At 45.5% G+C, this 18,378-nt stretch overlaps 1 protein-coding gene across 3 annotated transcripts in view; it reads right to left on the reverse strand.

Annotated features, from left to right (window-relative positions):
- ADAMTSL4 (ADAMTS like 4) overlaps positions 1 to 18,378 on the reverse strand; it is a 125,234-nt gene that overhangs the window by 77,603 nt on the left and 29,253 nt on the right. For all 3 annotated transcript variants that reach the window (XM_030187103.1, XM_030187104.1, XM_030187102.1), the window contains one exon: positions 15,026 to 16,508. In XM_030187103.1, the coding sequence (XP_030042963.1) occupies positions 15,026 to 16,508 (1,483 nt within the window). The remainder of the gene's footprint in view (positions 1 to 15,025; positions 16,509 to 18,378) is intronic.

Raw genomic sequence — 18,378 nt, forward strand, 5'->3', positions numbered from 1 at the left:
CCCCAGACGCAGGCACTGTTAGCTGAAACACGGCCGTGTTGGGTCTCCTTGTATGTGCCGCAGATGCTGGTTGAAATAAAGTTTCCTTGGTTTTTCACTGTGGCCTATCACCTCTCTGTCTTTTTTGTGGGGACCATCTCCCTCTCCCGTTTCCAACCTAAAATATTAACGTATACACACCAAAAGTGCTTCGATGCGCTATTCTGTACCTGTGCGCATGGCTGATAATGTGTAGTTTGCAGGTGGAGATATGGATGGGTGGGCGGGCAAAACATTTATGCAATAATAGATAAGGGTACCAGGTCAAAATAGCCCGGGAAAAAAAGCTCCCGACATAATAGCCCCTGACATAACAGCCACTGTCAAAACGGCCTTCCCACAATATAGCCCTTGACAAATTAGCCCCCTGACAAAAGGGCCTGATCAGGCTGCCCAGAATATAGCACTGTAGTTTTTTGTTAAGGGGGCTATTTTGTCTAGGGGCTGATATGTCAAGGGCTATTTGTTACCAGGCTGTTTTATCCGGGCTATTTTGTTGGGGTGAAATAGATAAGTTATGTGCATAACTCTGGAACACAGGCACTCGGTGGCTTGTATAAATCCTCATGCCTAAGCATATATGCAACTATCTACACGGTTTCATTAGTATCTATAAAAGAAACAAGGTGTCTACATTCCTTTATTGAATATGCACCAGGCACTCCGTGGATGCACTATCGAATTACTCCCAGAATGTTCTCTGTTTTCATTTGTACAGTAAACCCTGGTGTTACTCATGTCATGCACTAAGTTCTATAAATTTGGGTTCTCTGCCAGCGCATAATCTAAGAAGATTGTTAACTCTTTCGTTCAGCCAAGCCAATGTTCTGTTTTAATCAGGGCTTTTTTTGAGGGGGTACTTGGGGGTTCTGAGTACTGGCACCTTTTCCATTGTCTGCTAAAATTGACCCATGGACTCCAAGTTTTAATGAAAGAGCTCAGGCTCTAAACACATCAATTCTGCCTTGTCATAGATTCTGTGACTGGTTGCAGGAGGCCTGGCTATTGTGGGGTGGGTCCCTCAGTGATTGCCCCACCCCTAAAGGGTGGCCTAACATTTGAGTACCAGAACCTTTTTCGCTAGAAAAAATGCAGTGGTTTTAATGCTCCTTGCTCCATTGGAAGTATTTTTTTTTTATTTATAGAAGTCTTTATTAAGTATTGCGGAAGATAAACATTACATACTCAGAATAGGAAATTACACTTTTTTCACACACTATGAATCTAACATTGAGTATCTAGCATAAGAACGCTCCATCGCGAACGTAATGCTATAACAATAACATATTGTACTTCAAAATTTTTTCAATTTTATGCTTATAGGTCTTAACTCCCCACCTCCCTTGCCCTCCCTCCTCCACCCCCCCCCACCCCCCGTCTTCCTTTCCATGTCAAGAAAAAAACCAAAGAATACATTCATTATCTGGAGCCTTTTGTTTGTTTTAAAAAGGGTTCCTATATCTTTTGCCATTTAGGCAGGGTTTTCCTTTTCACAGCAGTCAGTCTCTCCATCTCACATATATAACTCACTTTAGTAAGCCAACCTGCCATTGAGGGCACCTGTGGCATTTTCCAGTTCCTTGCCAAGTGCACTCGAGCCGCTAACAGGAAGTTCCTCACCAAAAGCCACTGATCGGACGTAATGCCCTCTGGTCTCTGTCCAAGCAAAAAGATCAAAGGATGCCACCGTACAGACCTGCCCACCCACGCCTGAAGCCGTGAGTTCACTCCTCTCCAGTAGGCCTGCGCTTTAGGGCACAGCCACTAGATGTGCCCCATAGTCCCCTCCCCCCCACACTTCCGCCAACAACACTTTGATACCTGTGCAAACATGTGCTACAATCTGACCGGTGTCAGATACCATCTGTAGAAAACCTTTATAGCGTTCTCCTGCATAGCCACTGATCGGGAGGATCCCAACAACCCCTTCTCCAAAGTCAACCAGCCTGTCTCCGATAAAGTAAACTGTAACTCTTGCTCCCACCTTTTCCTATGCAAAAGGGACGTTTTTGAGCATGTCACTAAGTAGGCATACAAATAAGATATCAGTCCTCTCGTACCCTTTGAATCCACGCACACCTCCTCCATCGGGTGTATGTCCCTTTTCAGACGTCCCATGTAAGCCTGCCCTTTCAAGAAATGTTGTAATTGCAAACAGGCATATCGATCCCCCTGTCCAAGACCAAAATCAGTCTCCAATGTCTCAAAGGGTACAATAGCCTCTCCCACGTACAGCTGTCCCAACATGTCTAATCCTGCGTCCGCCCATCTGCAAAAAGTATTATTTCCTATACCGGGGTAAACAAGGGATTATCTACTATCGGGGCCAGTCCTGACACCAACGGTTGCCTCTCCGGAAACATAAGATCCCAATAGTAAAAGGTAGCCTGTACTGTAGGCGGAAACCTGTCCACCCTTCCTCTGTGTTTACCAGCAAGCCACATTAGATGTCCTAACTTTCGAGAACCCACCAAAGTTTGTTCAATGTCTACCCACAACTTGTGGTCCTCTCTTCTGAACCAGTCTATTGCCGCCCTAGATTGCGCTGCACAGTAGTACCAGAGCAGGTTGGGCACCCCCAACCCTCCGACACGTCTACTCTTATATAGAAGGGCACGAGGCAGCCATGGTCTCTGCTAATTCCATACAAAACGGATCAAGGTATCCTGCAGCCAGACAGAAAAGATCTAGATAACCGCAAAGGGAGTACCTGAAACAGGTACAAGAGACGAGGCAAGATGTTCATTTTTATCGCTGCTATCCTCCCGAACCAAGATGAGCCCATAGACATCCATCTATCTAGATCCCTCTGCACCTCCCTCTTAAGGGCCGGATAGTTGGCAGTAAACAGCTCAGACAACTTGCCAGGAATCTTCACCCCAAGATAACACAATTCACTACCCTCCCACTTAAAAGCAAAGGACAACCTCAATGTGTCCATCAAACTCGGGGGGACTCCTACCGCCATGCCCGTGGATTTACTGGCATTCAGCTTATAACCAGATACCCTCGCATACTCCTCTATCACTCTCATTAGGTTAGGGAGAGAGATCAGTGGGTTTGTTAAGGACAAGAGAACGACATCTGCAAATAATGCAATTTTATATTCTCGTTCTCCCACCCTTACTCCAGCAATATCGTCATTTTCTCGAATCGCCTCTGCCAGGGGTTCCATCACCAGGGCAAACAAAGGGGACAACAGGCATTCCTGCCTCGTTCCCCGACCCAGTGTAAATGCTTCAGAGTTCCCTCCATTTACTCGGACACAGGCCTTTGGCGAAGTGTATAATGCCTGAATCCAGGCTCGATATTGCTGGCCAATCCCCACTCTATGCATAACCTTGTACAAATATCCCCAGTGGACCCAGTCAAACGCCTTTTCTGCATCTAATCCAAGCAATACCACTGGTCTGGCTTTTGTCTGAGCTGCGTATAGAAGATACACCGTTCTCCGTATGTTATCCATAGCCTGACGTTTGGCTACAAAGCCCACCTGGTCCAGGGTGAATTAAGCTAGGGAGCACCCTCCCCAAGCGATTCGCCAGCACCATTGCCAATATTTTCACATCGGAATTAAGTATCGAGATTGGTCGGTACGAGGCACATTCATTTTTGTCTTTACCTGGTTTTGGTATCACGGCCACCCACGCCTCCATCATTGTCTTAGGAAGGGATACCCCCTCTCTCACAGAATTAATAATCATTGTCAGGTAAGGTGCCAAGACCCCTACATATGCCTTGAAAAACTCGTTCGTAAAACCATCTAGTCCCGGCACCTTCCCCGTCGGCAGCTCTTTTATAATCCGCGTGATCTCATTCACCCTCGCCGGTTCTTCGAGTTCCCCTCTCTGAGATTCGGACAAGGTCGGTAACCCCCTGTCTGCCAAATCATCTATTTTCTCGGTCTGTACAGCAGCATCTTCTTTATATAATGTCTCATAGTATTGGGCAAAGCATTTCCTGATCTGTGCGGATTTTTGCACCACACCCCCCTTGACATCTCTAATTCTCAGAACATGCCACTCAGACCTCAGCTTTCTCAACTTGGCTGCTAGCAGCCTACCTGGATGTTGGTACCCTCATAAAAAATTTGTTTTACCCTTGCATGAACAAACTGCAAACTGTCCTCATGCAGTGAAGCAATCTCCAATCTCATCTCTTGTAGCTTTCGATAGTCAGACACCGAGCCCGTGGTCCGGTACCTGGCCTCCAAAGCCCCCACCCTGTCCATACATTGAAGCAATCGTGCTTTATGGGCCCGGGCCTTCTGACCTGCACATTTAATAAAATATCCTCTTGATACAGCCTTAAAGGCATCCCACACCATCCCCAGTGACGATCCCGAGTCCATATTAATATCAAAATATTCTTTCAGGACTGGGATAAAACCAGCCACAATTTCCGGGTCTTGTAGCAAACTGTTATTGAATGTCCATCTTTTTTCTCTCACCTCCTCCCGCAAGGAAGGAATCACAATCCAGGCCGGGGCGTGACACCCCCATCACACAATGTTTTATCAAGGAAAATATAGTCTGGAATAAGAAAGATGCACAGGGGAGTAGTAGGTATAGTCCCGCCCTCTAGAATGTCCCAGTCTCCACACATCATACAATCCCATTTCGTCCACAAAGTTTTTCAACCCTTGAGAATTTCTACAGTCCAGTGGAGCAGGCGGAGCCGATCTATCAAGCCCTGGTTGTATAGTAGCATTAAAGTCTCCTGCCACCAACACCTTGCCTCTAGCAAAGGCTTACAACTCTCTCAGGAGACGCAAAAAGAAATGTTCCTGCCCATAGGCGGTCAGTGGCCCAACTGTTTGGGGAGGCTAAGGGGGCGGGGCTAGGGGTGGAGCTTACATCCATAATTGTCTGACAACACACAGAAAAAAAAAAGTAAAAATGTCACAATTAATACCTTTTATTAAATTTAGATATTAGATATGTATCATATGTCAAAGAATAAAGTGCTTGCTCAAAGCATATACTAACCACAATCGCTCAATTGCAAAACACTATGCACAAATTTGTGCAAAAACACACTCAGAACCTTATTGTACCATAAATATTACACTGGGCAGACCCTAATACACCAATATACCACCCATAAGGAAAATGCAGACCGTCAACAATATGAAACAAGGGATCATATCACCACAATTCTCATGTAGAGCCACAAAACACACTTTTAGGGTGGATAGTGTTCACAATGAGCTCCTTTTATTAACGACCATATGTAGATCCTTCAAGAGGTAGTGTGTCATGATTTAGGCTCTACACCCTTTCTGATGTTTTGGTGCCACCTCAGTAAGGCCAACACACAATCTCTCCACTGCAAAACACTATACACAAACTTGTGCAAAAACACACTCATAACCTTACCAAACCATAACAGCACTAATTCCAAGGACAGGACAAGCTACAACCTTATGCGTGGAAAGGCAGCACTGTAATTACACTGGGCTCTAAAACACCAGTACATAACCTAGTGAAAAAAGAAAACAAACACAAAGGGCTGCAAATACTACACACTAGCAGAATACTGCACCTTGATCACACATGACAAACACATAACACAACAGATATGAAGGCAAAATACTGATCTGGAAAGTTACCTCAAGAAGTCAGACTCAGCATGCAGCAATACTAGAAAAATTGAAACTTACATGCAAATATCACAGATGCACATTTCCAAAAGCTGACATATTCCAATTAATACATTCTGAATAAAATACTTTTTTCTACCTTTGTTGTCTGGTCATTTAAAGGTGTATTTTCAAAGCACTTAGTCTAAGTGATTTGAAAATGAGCCTAGAATAGAAAAGTGTTGGTAGCCAGTGAGGAGTTTTGAAGATTAGTGTCTGCAGCAATGATAATTGTGCAAAGTTAGGTCGATTTGAAAGAATTTCACTAGTCTATAGTTTGTTAAGGTCCCATTGTAAAGCGTGTTTCAGGAGTCCATAAGTATATAAGTATTGCCATACTGGGACAGACCAAAGGTCCATCAAGCCCAAGACTCTGTTTCCAACAGTGGCCAATCCAGGTCACAAATAGCTGGCAAGATCCCCAAAAAGTACAAAACATTTTATACTGCTTATCCCAGAAATAGTGGATTTTCCCCATCCAATTTAATAATGGTCTATGGACTTTTCCTTTAGGAAGCCGTCCAAACCTTTTTAAAACTCTGCTAAGCTAACCACCTTTCCCACATTGAGAGGTTACACAGGCTGGGAAAACAGTGGTGAAAGTATGGCCATCAAAGAGCAGCTGGAGGCGGCAGAGTTGGCACTGTGACAAAATAGCTGATTTGGGTTTTGGTGGTAGGCTGGGAGACCAATACCAAAACCCAGTCTCCAGCCCTGAGAGCTGAAAGAGTCAGCTACTCCTTCAAAGCTGAACAGTGGTATTCACTCCCAATCCTCACAGGTTGCCAGTAGATCAGGAAGATATGCATTATACATTAAGGAACAACAACTGGTTTTTCAATGAAAGACAGTGCAACCATTTGGTTTAAATCGCGAGGTTGAATGGCTCCTACCAGTATGAGGTTTGAATCTTGCACCATCCAATAGTATTTCTCAGTTCAGAGTGACACAATAAGGAGAGTTCCCTACTTAAGGGATAGCGTTTTTAAGCAGTTATGATCAGCAGGGATCTACGAATGCTCACACTGTTGAGCGATCGAGCATGAAGAATAGTTTCTAAAGCATTGATAAAGTAAAATAAAAACTTTTTTTGAGATTTGTTTGCAAGTGAGTGCTCAGTAAGTAGCACTGTTTTTGACTACATATATTTTATTTTCAGATATTTATCTCCCCGACAAAGCATTTCTCATGAAACACAGCTTGTGTTGGAGAGAAGGGAGCAGATTGCTGCGATTTCTTTAATTGGATTTCATCACATGGGGCACACAACGGAAGCATTCCTACCATCACATCTCTAATATCGGATGTTTTCAGCACATATGAAGAACTGGACATCTATGTTGCATTACAAGGTAAGTTTCTGGTTTTTGTCATTACGCTTTGTAAACCTTGAAAGTTTGAATCTGCAACTACTACTACTACTATTACTACTATTAGCATTTATATAGCGCTACCAGACGCACGCAGCGCTGAACATTTGACATAGAGAGACAGTCCCTGCTCAAAGAGCTTACAAGACTCCACTTAGACTTTTTATGTGCAATAATGGGATGGTAGGTGGCTTTCTGTTGAGGTCACCTGGGTCTGAGCACATAACACATATTTAATAGTAAATTTATGAAGTTCACACATTTACCCAGTCTGATATTTGGTATTTTTAGTAATATAAGTACATAAGTATTGCCATACTGGGAAAGACCAAAGGTCCATCAATCCCAGCATCCTGTTTCCAACAGTGGCCAATCCAGGTCACAAATACCTGGCAAGATCCCCAAAAAGTACAAAACATTTTATACTGCTTATCCCAGAAATAGTGGATTTTCTCCAAGTCCATTCAATAACAGTCTATGGGCTTTTCCTTTAGGAAGCCGTCCAAACCTTCTTTAAAGTCCGCTATGCTAACCGCCTTTACCACATTCTCTGGTAATGAATTCCAGAGTTTAATTACACGTTGAGTGAAGAAAAAATTTCTCCAAATCATTTTAAATTTACTACATTGTAGCTTCATGGCATGCCCCCTAGTCCTAGTATTTTTGGAAAGCGTAAACAGACGCTTGACATCTACCCATTCAACTCCACTCATTATTTTATAGACCTCTTATCATATCTCCCCTCAACTGACTTTTCTCCAAGCTGAAGAGCCCTAGCCGCTTTAGCCTTTCCTCAAAGGGAAGTCGTCCCATCCCCTTTATCATTTTCGTCGCCCTTCTCTGCACATTTTCTAATTCCACTATATCTTTTTTGAGATGCGGCGACCAGAATTGAACAGAGTATTCGAGGTGCGGTCGCACTATGGAGCGATACAAAGGTATTATAACATCCTCATTTTTGTTTTCCATTCTTTTCCTAATAATACCTAACATTCTATTGAGCCTGCTAATGAGTGGGAAAATGTGGGATACAAATATTACAAATAAATAAATAATTTCCCAGATCTCCTCTGGAACCTTTTTTAAAAATCGACGTTACATTAGCCACCCTCTAATCTTCCTCAATTTTAAGGATAAATTACATATTTCTAACAATAGTTCTGCAAGCTCATTTTTCAGTTCTATCAGTACTCCGGAATGAATACCATCCGGTCCAAGAGATTTGCTACTCTTCAGTTTGTAGAGCTGCCCTATTACATCCTCCAGGTTTACAGAGAATTCATTAAGTTTCTCCGACTCGTCAGCTTCGAATACCATTTCCGGCACCGGTATCCCACCCAAATCTTCCTCAGTGAAGACCAAAGCAAAGAATTCATTTAATCTCTCCGCTTATGGCTTTGTCTTCCCTGATCGCCCCCTTTTACTCCTTGGTCATCTAGCGGTCCAACCGATTCTTTTGTCAGCTTCCTGCTTTTAATATACTTTAAAAAAATTTTACTATGTGTTTTTGCCTCCAATGCAATCTTTTTTTCGAAGTCCTTCTTAGCCTTCCTTATCAGCACTTTGCATTTGACTTGACATTCCCACATGTACCAAGACAGCCGGCTCCTCCTCAGCACTATCTAAAATCCTATCTAGGTGACACGTGAGGTCCGCCACCTTCGCACCAGGCAGGCAAGTCACTAGGCGATCCTCACGTCCAGCAGCCACCCAGCTATCTATATGCCTAATGATTGAATCACCAACTACAACAGCTGTCCTAACCTTTCCCTCCCGGGCAGCACTTGGAGACATATCCTCGGTGTGAGAGGATAGTACATCCCCTGGTGGGCAGGTCCTGGCTACAGGAGTACTTCCTACTTCACCAGGGTGATGCTCTAACTTCTAGGAGACCTCCCTCCTCAAAGGTAGCACAGGGGCTACCAGACTAGAGGTGGGACTTCTCTACAACATCCCTGTAGGTCTATGTACCTCTCTGTCTACCTCAGCTCCGCCAAGTCTGCTACTCTACCCTCAAGAGAACGGACATGTTCTCTGAGAGCTAGGAGCTCTTTGCATCGGGCACACACATATGACATCTCACCAACTGGGAGATAATCATACATGTGACACTCAATGCAAAAGACTGGATAGCACCCCTCTCGCTGCTGGACTGCTGACTCCATCTTAGTAATTTTGAGTTTTTCAATAATTTAAAACTTGCTACAGTATTAAGGATAGTAGCCTAATATAAAAGTGTCTTTTAGTTTATATAGTATATTGTATGATTTATTTAGTGTTTCCTTCTTAGATGGTAATGAAATGTATTTAAAACTCTGTAAGAGCACTCCTTGCTTGTTACCCTAATTACAATAACTGACTATAAATGAAGAGTTGTCCTAGGGGTGGGAAGACTAAACTAGATCCTGCAGTGCCTGCTAGATTCTAACTGTTAATGCTGTGGTACAAAGCCTATGGAGATTAGTTGATAAAATTGCTTTTTATATTTTTATTTTGCCTAACAATTCCTCCTTTAAAACCCAATCTTTAAGTTCCCAAAGCACAAATCAAAATAGCGTTCATTTACCAGAGAAATATCCTCTTCTCTCGGAACTTCTCAGAAAGAAAGTTCAGTGGGACCTTTCCTCTTTATATAGTTTTGAATCTAAGGGGCCTTTTTTATACAGGCTCTTTGAAGCTGATTCAGCAACCTGTGCAAGTATTCTACTTCCCCACACCTTAATTAACACTTAATTGAGGTCGCTGGATGAGCTACTCCAGCAGCCAATGAAAAAGAAAATAACTGCCTTTTAGAACAAGAGTTTTTGGCTGTTTAGTTTCTACCTCTTCTAAAGGTTTCATTTTAAAACTATGGTAAAAATGCCTATTTCTAGAGAAAATTTCAGTTTAAAACTATGGGAAAAGGGTTTGTACACTATCCGCCTTATTTTCGAAAGAGAAAGACGCCCATATTTCGACCCAAATCGGGAGATGGGCGTCTTTCTCCCATGGGTGGCCAAATCGGTATAACCGAAAGCCGATTTTGGGCGTCTTCAACTGCACTCCGTCGCAGAAACGGCCAAAGTTGACGGGGGCCTGTCAGAGGCGTGGTGAAGGCTTGACTGGGGCGTGGTTATCGGCCGAACAGAAATGGGCAGCTTTCGCCGATAATGGAAAAAAATAGCCGTTTTTAGCGAGAATTTAGGGCACTTTTTTTGGACCCTTTTTTTTCACGAACAAGTCCCAAAAATGTGCTCTAAATGACCAGATGACCACCGGAGGGAATCAGGGATGACCTCCCCTGACTCCCCCAGTGGTCACTAACCTCCTCCCACCACAAAAAAACAACTTTAAAAACTTTTTATTTCCAGCTTGTATGCCAACTTCAAATGTCATACCCAGCTCCATCACAGCAGTATGCAGGTCCCTGGAGCAGTTGTTAGTGGGTGCAGGGAACTTCAGGCAGGCGGACACAGGCCCATCCCCCCCTACCTGTTACACTTGTGCTGGTTAATGCTGAGCCCTCCAAAAACCCCCAAAACCCATTGTACCCACATGTAGAAAAGAGAGGTGCTGTTGTTGGGAGATTTTAATCTGCCAGATGTAGATTGGAAGGTTCCGTCTGCAAAATCGGAAAGAAGTAGAGAGATTGTGGATGCTTTCCAAAGTGCTCTGCTCAGACAAATGGTGAACGAACCCACGAGGGAGGGAGCCACATTGGATCTGGTGCTCACGAATGGGGATAGTGTGTCAAATGTCCGAGTGGCTGCACACCTGGGAAACAGTGACCATCAAACGGTTTGTTTTGATGTAACAGCTCATGTGGATGGCGGCCACTCTAAACTCAAAGTCCTGGATTTCAAGCGAGCTGACTTTAACAAAATGGGAGAATACCTGAGGAAGGAGCTGATGGGCTGGGAGGACATACGAGAAGTGGAAGGACAGTGATCCAGGCTAAAAGAAGTAATAAACAGGGCCACAGACCTTTATGTAAGGAGAGTAAATAAAAGCAAGAGAAAAAGGAAACCGATATGATTCTCAAAGCAAGTGGCTGAGAAAATAAAGATTAAAGAGTTAGCATTCCAGAAATATAGAAAATCTCAAGAGGAGGAACACGGGGAGGAATACCGGATGAAACTGAAAGAAGCCAAGAGAGAGGTACGTCTAGCGAAAGTGCAAGCGGAAGAACAAATGGCTAGAAATGTAAGGAGAGGAGACAAAAACTTCTTCAGGTATATTAGTGAAAGGAGAAAGACTATAAAGGGAATTGTGAGACTAAAAGATACAACAAAACGCTATGTAGAAAATGATGAAGAAAAAGCCAATTTGCTAAATAGATACTTTTGTTCTGTTTTCACTGAAGAAAACCCTGGGGAAGGACCGAGAGGGACTGGCAAAAGTACACCTGAAAATGAGGTGGATAGAGCGCCGTTCACGGAAGAGAGTGTGTATCAACAACTTGGAAAGCTAAAGGTGGACAAAGCCATGGGGCCAGACGGGATCCACCCCAGAATACTGAGGGAGCTCAGAGAGGTTCTGGCGGGTCCTCTTAAAGACTTGTTTAATAAATCCTTGGAGACGGGAGAGGTTCCGAGGGATTGGAGAACGGCGGAGGTGGTCCCTCTTCACAAAAGTGGTGATAGGGAAGAAGCTGGAAACTACAGGCCGGTAAGCCTCACTTCGGTTATTGGAAAAGTAATGGAAGCCATGCTGAAGGAAAGGATAGTGAATTTCCTGGAAGCCAATAAGTTGCAAGATCCGAGACAACATGGTTTCACCAAAGGGAAATCGTGCCAAACGAATCTCATTGAATTCTTTGACTGGGTGACAGGAGAATTAAATCAAGGACGTGCTATGGACGTCATCTACTTAGATTTCAGCAAGGCTTTCGACACGGTTCCCCACAGGAGGCTCTTAAATAAACTAGACGGCCTGAAGATAGGACCCGAAGTGGTGAACTGGATTAGGAACTGGTTGACGGACAGACGCCAGAGGGTGGTGGTGAATGGAGTTTGCTCGGAGGAAGGAAAGGTGAGTAGTGGAGTGCCTCAGGGATCGGTGCTGGGGCCCATTCTGTTCAATATATTTGTGAGTGACATTGCCGAAGGGTTACAAGGTAAAGTTTGCCTTTTTGCGGATGACACCAAGATTTCCAACAGAGTGGACACCCCGGAGGGTGTGGAAAACATGAAAAAAGATCTGAAGAAGCTAGAAGAATGGTCTAACGTTTGGCAATTAAAATTCAATGCGAAGAAATGCAAAGTGATGCACTTAGGGAGTAGAAATCCAAGGGAGACGTACGTGTTAGGCGGGGAGAGTCTGATAGGCACGGACGGGGAGAGGGATCTTGGGGTGATAGTATCTGAGGACCTGAAGGCGACGAAACAGTGCGACAAGGCGGTGGCAGTAGCTAGAAGATTGCTAGGCTGTATAGAGAGAGGAGTGACCAGCAGAAGAAAGGAGGTTTTAATGCCCCTGTATAAGACGTTGGTGAGGCCCCACCTGGAGTATTGTGTTCAGTTTTGGAGGCCGTATCTTGCGAAGGATGTTAAAAAAATGGAAGCGGTGCAAAGAAAAGCTACGAGGATGGTATGGGATTTACGTTTCAAGACGTATGAAGAGAGGCTTGCTGACCTGAACATGTACACCCTGGAGGAAAGGAGGAACAGGGGTGATATGATACAGACGTTCAAATATTTGAAAGGTATTAATCCGCAAACGAATCTTTTCCGGAGATGGGAAGGCGGTAGAACGAGAGGACATGAAATGAGATTGAAGGGGGGCAGACTCAGGAAAGATGTACTTATGTACTTATGTGGTGGAGATGAAAACAGTAACGGAGTTCAAACATGCGTGGGATATGCATAGAGGAATCCTGTGCAGAAGGAATGGATCCTCAGAAGCTTAGCTGAAATTGGGTGGCGGAGCAGTTGGGGGGAAGAGGGGGTGGTGGTTGGGAGGCGAGGATAGGGGAGGGCAGACTTATACGGTCTGTACCAGAGCCGGTGATGGGAGGCGGGACTGGTGGTTGGGTGGCGGGAAATACTGCTGGGCAGACTTATATGGTCTGTGCCCTGAAAAGGACAGGTACAAATTCAAGGTAAGGTATACACATATGAGTTTGTCTTGGGCAGACTGGATGGATCATGCAGGTCTTTTTCTGCCGTCATCTACTATGTTACTATGTAGGTGGCCCCCCTTCACCACTTAGGGTTATGGTAATGGTGTAGACTTGTGGGCAGTGGGTTTTGGGGGGCTCAGCACACAAGGGAGGGGTGCTATGCACTTGGGAGCTCTTTTACTGTTTTTTTTTTTTAGTTTGTAAAAGTGCCCCCTAGGGTGCCCAGTTGGTGTCCTGGCATGTGAGGGGGACCAGTGCAGTACGAATCCTGGCCCTTCCCACGACCCAATGCCTTGGATTTGTTCGTTTTTGAGATGGACGCGCCCAGCTGAAAAATGGCCAACTCCTGGGCATTTGCCCCGCACAACCCGTATTATCAGAAAAAAGATGGGCACCCATCTTTTTTGAAAAATACGGTTTGTCCCTTTCACGGAAATAGGCGCCCATGGAGATGGGCGTTCACGTTCGATTATGCCCCTCCACAGCAACTAGTTAATGATACTTGCTTTTCTCTCTCTTTTTATTCCCCCTTAATACTAAACTAGATCCTACAGTGCCTGCTAGATTCTGTTAATGCTGTGGTACAAAGTTTTTAAAACTAAGTGGAATGAAAATGCATGAGAGAGAACTGCATGCAAATCTCTCTCATGCATATTCAGTAGAGATATCCGGAAAACTTACTCATTGACAGCCTTCGAGGACTGGGAGCAAATACAATTGCCTTAGAATGTGAGTGAATTATTTTCAACACTTGATGAATGAATGAATGGCTTCAGTAGAATGGGTGGGCTACCACCAGGTTTATGGGGAGGTCCTGAATTCCATCTCCTCTAGCTCTACAGAGGATCTATCAAATTGTATGTGAAGTCCATGTGTCCTTATGCTAATGCCACAAATGTACAGCCAATAACTGGCTTTTCTATGGGGCTGCAATGGATTAAGGCAATGACCTTAATCCACCGCAGGACAGTGGCGTAGCCAGAGGTGGGCCTGGGTGGGCAAGGGCCCACCCACTTAGGGCTCAGGCCCACCCAACAGTAGCACACGTTTAGTGGTAGCTGGTGGGATCCCAAGCTCGGTCAGCTGAATTCCCCCCTGATGGTAACGAAAATGCTACTCTCTACGATACCGGCGCCTGTACATGCTCATATTTCAGTGCATGCCTGCTACAGACTGCCAAAGTGGAAAGAAGTGTTTTCCTGCCAGCTGAGATATTTTTTTTTTTTTGGGGGGGGGGGGGGGGGGGGGGGGGAGGGGAGAACACTTGGTGCCCACCCAATTCTTGCCTAGGCCCACCCAAAAATCTGTTTTCTGGCTACGCCCCTGCTGCAGGAAGAAAAGAGATGGCATCTCTGCCCTGTTGAAGATTGCCAGATCATGGAGAACACTGATCATGATTTTGGGCAACTAAAAAGTTGTCTTCTACCCAAGGAGGAAAAGTAATTAACTTCTCCTAGAGAATAGGGACTGAAGTGCAATGAGCTTACAACCTCAGCTGGATGATCTGGTAATCTCTCCACAATTTGGTATGACTCTCCTTTTTGAAGGAAACCTTGAGATAAAGAAAGCAGATGCGCTGCACATTAGGATGGAGGAATATGAAATGAAAAACAGCCCAAACATAATTATTATTTAAAACCCAACAATCTGAGAACAATCATAGGTTTATCTCCTTAGCTTGGCCTCTGACTGTAGCCGTAGATATTATCCCCCTCCCAGTAGCAGCATGGAAACCTACAACTGCCTACTGTCTACCCTATTGAACTCTCTATTATGAGAACTCAAAAAGGTGAGTTGTGTTGCTTGCTGTTAAAACAGGTCTGCAAAGACAGATAGCACCGAACCTAAGAAACGATGAAAGAGAGAAAGTATTACCTCTTGGGTGCAGGCCTTGTACTGCTTCTGTTCTCCTTCACAATGAAAGCTCTCAGTACCAGGGTGATACAGGTTCCATTGGGGAACTTCAGCACTTGTATGCAGGCCTGACCTCCCCTGGCCACTTCCATGGGGCTGAACAAGAGTCCCACCATGCAAAGGCCATGTGCCCACTTCTTCATGCCTGTGAATGGAAGGCAGCTCCCGGAAAAGACTCTGAGGAGCTCGGGAGTTATAGCCACCCTGTGAAGAGTTATGCTGTCTTTGATGTAGTCTGGCACGTTGCCTAGCTGGAGTCGATGAACCCAGTTGAGTTTGAGGCCTGGAATACTGATGAGGCCTCTGGTGGTGCTGGTGTTGTTTTTCCTCTTCCATTGACTGAACCTCACCACTAGACCTGGAACCACTTCTAAGCACATTAGGTGATGGCTCTGATATCTGTTGCTGTTGTGAGTTGTGTTCTTCGGTCAGTTGAGTTGACCTTTGCTTGCGCTGGACTCCTGTCTCCTGGTTGTGGTTTGGCTGTTGATCTACAAAAGAACTTTGCTTATTCAAGACATAGAGTTCTTGCCCGGAGAGTTGTTGTACCATCGTCCTATCCTTGACGTGTGGGATCTCAGTGGGTGTAATATGCTCTCCCATGGGTTGACTAGTTGTGGTCCAGTTTTCTGTTGGCCTCACAGTTCTCCTTATTTTGGTCTTGCTCTCTTTCTTTGCTTGTAGCAGATCGAGGTGAATGCTCTCTCTCTCTTTACCAGGCTTCAAGTTAGCAGAGATATTTTCCAGTCTGCTAAGTGATTCTGTAGGGTGATCCACTCCATCCGGGTGTTTACTGCTCTCATCCATCTGATGCCCTAAAGAGGTGGTGGTCTCAACCTTTTGCACCTCAGTTATGGTCTGTAGGGAGTTCTTCCATTTTTTCACAGGCTGTGATAGATGAAGAATCCTTTCTGGTTGCATACTCCTTTCACTGTCCACCAGGAAGGAATCAGAGTGCTCCTCAAACTCAAGCCCTGCTGTTCCATCTCCCGTTCTGACTGCAGAGATAACAAGCTCCTCCTTCCTTTTGTGCATTTTTCCCTCCTGGGATTCCTTGGGTCCTTTTCTTTCTGAGCTGTCCTGCAGTCCATCCTGCTGCTCAGTGGAAAGGTCTTTCTTCTCCTCCCCATCAGAAGAATGATTAGTTCTTTCTGGTGCCTTAGTTTGTGGACTGCCTTTGACCTGCTCCTCAGATTGCATGAGCTTATCTCTCTGCTCTCCATCCTCATAGTGCATCCCAAGTCTTCTTTCTGCCAAAGACCCAATCAAATGTGATACTTTTTGTTTCTGTTTTCTAGGTGGAGATTCAGGACTCTCAGATTGCGTACTGTGGTGTCTCTTAAACCGCTGTGCACCATCACCTCCCGCTTTGTGCAATGATAAGGCAAAAGGCACTTTCCCATAGCCATATCTCCCTGGCTTTATGGCGTCCTGAACCCATGACCTGCAGAATAAAACGTAGTTACACAGTACTTAGTCACAATGGAAGTCTTACATTCTGACTTATTGTACATTCCACATTCTTCTGTTACAGATATTTACATCCAGTCACACCTTAAAAATCAATCAAGTTATTGCAAGTGGCGTAGCTGCATGGGGCCATGGACCTCCCAAATTTCCTCTGGGCCCCTGGTTTTGCATGCGGGGGTCTTGCAGGATGTGAGGGGAAAGAGCAGGGTAGGCAATGTGGTAGTGCAGGAGACCGCTGCTGGACAAGGCTTCAGCTGGAGGAGGTTGGGGGCCCCCTCCAGCCAAGATATTTGCTGCAGCAAGGGGGGGGGAGGGTGGCAGACCAAAATGTGCCCGCCCATCTCGGGCTCTGGCTCCCTTCCACCGCAAGGTCTGGCTACGCCCCTGGTTATTACAATTAGCAGCACATCCTGACAACGTCTCAACTGAATTCTATCGGAAGCAATTCTAGAAACTGATGCCGCCAGTTAGATGTGCCGATGCCGAGCTCTAGGTGCTAATTCAATAATGGAAAGCGTGACCCAAGATGGCAGTATAGTCGTCATGGGTGCACCTAAGTTTAGCCACAACCATTGATGCCATGTCAATGGCAGATGAAATGGGCATGCCTATGTGCGCCAAGGGATGCACTTGATTTATAGCATTCTATAAGTTAGGCGTGTCACTTGAAGACACACCTATGGCCTGCCCATGCAGTTACACGCTATAGTACTTATGTGCTATTTGTGAACTATAATCTGGAGCTTAACTGCATGAGGAGTCGGGGTACGCCCTGCACTTCATGGAATACTATGCATTGACAGCAGAAATGCAGAAATGCAATTGACGCTAGCATTCTAGAAGGGCAATTAGATGCTTGGCACACCTCATCTTGCTGCCTAACTTTAAGCAACCAAAAGTGTGCTAAAGTGAAGCCTTGTCTAAGCAAAAGTCTAGAACAGGTTGGGGAATCTGAAGTTTGCATTTCTGTAATATCTGGCTGCTGTTTGTCTTCTCTCCCCTGGGCCAGGACCTCTCTCTCACTGGGCTCCCCCCCCCCCCACCCCACCAAACTGCTCTTACAGAATTTATTAACAATTTGCTATATTGGTTTTCAAGTTAGTATCAGAGTGATTTGCAATGATTAAAACATACAACACAACAAGCCATCAGATCATACAATAATAATAACATCCCACACTTCCGTTCAGACAGACACTATTCGTCTAGATACCACTTAACCCACAAGTTCTTCCCCATAAGCCTGAAGAAATAAATGTATATTCAAGGCCTTTTTAAACCAAGATTTAGGGCAGTGATGGCGAACCTATGGCACGTGTGCCAGAAAGGGCACGCGCGCCGTCGCCATCGCTGGTCCGCCCACTCTCCCTCCCTTCGGCCTCCCTCCCTCCAACCCAACAAGCATCAGGCCGCCCGCCCGTCCTCCCTCCCTCGTCCCTCCCAGCACCAGGAACCCCCCTCCTCCTAAAATTTAAAAAGCGTACCGTCCTCGGAGTTGGGGTTAAGGCGGTGTGCATCGGCAGCGAAGCGTGTGTTCTTCGCTCGAAGGCGCGCCGAGCGAAGAACACGTGCTCCGCTGCCGACGCATGCTGCCTTAACCCCGACTCAGAGGACGGTATGCTTTTTAAATTTTAGGAGGGGGGTTCCTGGTACTGGGAGGGAGGAAGGGAGGACGGACGGGAGGGCGGCCTGATGCTTGTTGGGTTGGAGGGAGGGCGGGAGGCCTGCTTGGTGCTGTCTGTGTGCTGCTGGGTGGAAGGGAGGCCTGCTGCTGTTTGCTGGGTGGGAGGGAAGCCTGATGGTGGGTGCTGGGAGGGAGGGCAGGGGGAGAGGAGGGTGGCTGG

The sequence above is a fragment of the Microcaecilia unicolor genome, chromosome 14 (assembly GCF_901765095.1).
Source record: "Microcaecilia unicolor chromosome 14, aMicUni1.1, whole genome shotgun sequence".
NCBI classification, from domain to species: Eukaryota; Metazoa; Chordata; class Amphibia; order Gymnophiona; family Siphonopidae; genus Microcaecilia; species Microcaecilia unicolor.